General features: G+C 32.8%; 1 protein-coding gene across 1 annotated transcript; it reads left to right on the top strand.

Annotated features, from left to right (window-relative positions):
• The first annotated feature begins 545 nt into the window (after nt 1-545).
• Nucleotides 546-1,514, top strand: LOC101645291 (olfactory receptor 6C68-like). Its single transcript, XM_004717931.3, has one exon. It carries the CDS (start codon nt 585-587, stop codon nt 1,512-1,514), a length of 930 nt encoding a protein of 309 aa, XP_004717988.1. The 5' UTR covers nt 546-584.
• The last annotated feature ends 1,817 nt before the right edge of the window (nt 1,515-3,331 follow it).

Raw genomic sequence — 3,331 nt, 5'->3', positions numbered from 1 at the left:
ATATGATACCATTATCCTATTTGGAAGAAGTATATGTTGTGGATAAGTCCACTCCAAAATATAAATGAAAAAATTATGAAAAATAAGATACAATTATAGTTTGAAATATATTACCCTTAAAGGAATCATTACAAAAATGCATTATTTTGTTTTTGTTTTATACCAAACCAACAGGCATTCTAACTAGTAGCCCATAAATTCAAATAATGGCATTGGTAATTCTTTTTTAATGACATGTATAAAAATAGAAACAAATATTAGGCAGATCATTCTAAGAGTTAATCATTTTTGTGATATTTTGTTTTAGGTATATGACAGTGGATGTGTAAGATAATACATGGATTGGAATGTAAACTGTGTATCTTACCCTATGTTGTTGTTAAGAAGGTTTAGAGCCAGATTTCAAATCTACATGTCAAAAGAGTTGAAAGCATGGAACTTCAAAAAATTATCCAAGATGGACTCAAGTAAATACATATAAAATATATTGCCTGACTTTTACAACCAACACCAATCAGAATAAAATTATCCCCATTGTGTCTCTCAATTTTACACGCACATTAAGCAGAAGTTAGGAATCAGGGATGAGAAACCATACGGCCATAACCACATTCATCCTCCTGGGACTGACAGAAGACCCACAACTGCAGATTCTGATTTTTATATTTCTACTTATCAGCTACATGTTGAGCATAACTGGAAATCTGGCCATCATCATCCTCACATTAGTGGATTCCCACCTTAAAACTGCCATGTACTTTTTCCTCCAAAATTTCTCCTTCTTGGAAATCTCATTCACCTCTGCCTGCATTCCAAGGTTCCTATACAGCTTATCAACAGGTGACAGGACCATTACCTATGATGCTTGTGTAAGCCAACTGTTTTTTGCAGACCTGTTTATAATAACAGAATTTTTCCTCCTGGCTACCATGTCCTATGATCGATATGTAGCCATCTGCAAACCCCTGCACTACACGACCATCATGAGCCACAAGGTCTGCCAAAGGTTTATCACAGGCTGCTGGATGATCACTTTGCTTCTTATATTCCCACCTCTCACCCTGGTACTTGATCTGGAATTCTGTGATTCGAACGTCGTTGACCACTTTATCTGTGATACCAATCCTATCCTGAAGATCACGTGCACAGATTCAGCATTCATAGAGCAGATGGTGCTTATCTGCTCTGCATTGATCTTACTCGTCACGCTCCTGTGCGTGGTCTTGTCCTACACATATATCATGAGAACAATTCTAAGAATCCCCTCTGCTCAACAAAGGAAAAAGGCCTTTGCCACCTGCTCTTCCCACTTCATTGTGGTTTCCATCACCTATGGCAGCTGCATCTTTATCTATATTAATCCTTCAGCAAAGGATGAAATGGCCATTAATAAAGCAGTAACGATACTAGGAACTTCCATTTCCCCCATGTTAAACCCATTTATTTATACTCTGAGGAACAAGCAAGTCAAACAAGCCTTTAATGACTTAGTCAAAAGAATTCTTTTACTCTGAAACCATTAAGAGAACAATGACATCAGGGTCACAAAGTATATTTTCTTAAGTTTCCATCCTATTTGGTGTCTTTAAATTTTGCTTCCTTGAGTGAAATCTTTTTGGTTGCCTGGGAAGCTAGATAAACAGTCAACCGTTGAAGAAGTTTTTCCCCTTGAATTTTTATTTCTATATCTTGATCATGAAATAATGATTTCATAAGGCATTTTATAATAATGTATCTATTAATCCCCTTCCTTTGGGTGTATACCTTCCTCATCCTGGACTGGTTACAGAAAACACATCCACTTAGTTAATTATGGTTTGAGGCAATTAACACAAACATGACAGAAGTATTGGGGAGACAGTTTGATCAACACAACAGACTAAATCAGCAAAAACTGAGTTAAATTTAATTATTCTGTGTTAGTTAAAAGGCTTTCTGTATTTCTCCTTTACAATGTTCATTTAATACTACTAACAATGTACACTAATACTGGGTGATGATTTTTTAAAAAGTACCAAAATAATATTTTTAATTCATCTATGAACAAGAGGAAAAAAGGGTTCTTTTTGACTATCCTGTTATATTTTTGTATTATTTCTGAATGAAATAATAAGAAAGCAATCCAACATTATATTGGTAATCTACATTGCAAAAAGCCTACAAAATAAAGCTACAAGTTATTTTATGAACATAACTGTGACTTGGGAAATAAAAGTTTAGAGATGTAAACTCTAATTTGGAACCAGTTTCAGAGACTAAGAATATCTTAACTCTGAGTTAGCCTGTTTTGTTTATCAAGCCTATCTTGTTTATTTTCATACATGTTCTCCAGATGACTTCAGGGACTGTCTTCTAGAAGTGAAATGGAGCAAGATTTATATCATAGATTAGAATATAAACAATATACATTATGTATAAATATATGTAAGTATATATAAATATATGCTCATGTATATTTAAAAATACATTTAAGTCTATTTTAATATATATTTATACACAAGTATATAAATCTATGTTTAGATATATATTTGAGTATACTTTAATATATAAACATATACTTACATATTTAAGTATATTTTATGTAAGCTAACATACTTAATATATATATACATAATATAATATATTTATAGGAATATATATAAACACAATTGTATTATAAACAAAATATAAAGAAAAATGTTAAAGGTAATACACTTGATGCATTTACATTAATAATTAGTCTCAATAATAAATGAAATGATTATCACAATTGAATAATATATGATAACATTGCTATAAATATTTGAAAATAAAAATACCAATCTACAAAACTTCAGATCAAGTAGAAAAAGAAAAAAGGAGTGAAAGCAAGATAAGAAGTAAAAGAAAAATTAGCTGTGTAACCAGAGATCTTCAATTTCATTAAATTAATTTGCTCCTGAAATGAATCTATAGGCACTTTCCTTAGTGCTACTTTTCAGTTCTCCTGTGCCATAACCTTTAAATATTATTCCATTAACATATTGGAAGACCTGCCATGGATTCACAAAATAATACAGGGCTAGCTAGTAAGAGGGGCTCTCCAAAATAATGCTACAAAGCAAGACAAAAAATGTAAGTGGCCAAAGTTCAGACAGACAAAAGCTTTTGAACAGGCGCCCTCCGCTAGTTATGGGAAAATGTAGAATTGTAAAAATTACTTTATTTGACTCTCTGGTTGTACCATCCCCTATGATACTGACTCAAATGCAAATGCTTAAATCCAGAAACCTTTTACACGCATGCATGCATGCACACACACAGAGATCTATTGAGGTGCTGTGGAGTCCATTCCAGCTCCCAGGAATCCTGC

The sequence above is a fragment of the Echinops telfairi genome, unplaced genomic scaffold (assembly GCF_000313985.2).
Source record: "Echinops telfairi isolate 266 unplaced genomic scaffold, ASM31398v2 ScPeMD7_276;HRSCAF=634, whole genome shotgun sequence".
Classification (NCBI taxonomy): domain Eukaryota; kingdom Metazoa; phylum Chordata; class Mammalia; order Afrosoricida; family Tenrecidae; genus Echinops; species Echinops telfairi.
Note: the sequence above shows the minus strand (reverse complement) of the source record. Positions and strands in the feature narration are given on the sequence as shown.

Bases quoted from the DNA above. Each gene is read 5' to 3' on its own strand.
- LOC101645291 (XM_004717931.3), top strand. From the start codon at position 585: ATGAGAAACCATACGGCCATAACCACATTCATCCTCCTGGGACTGACA.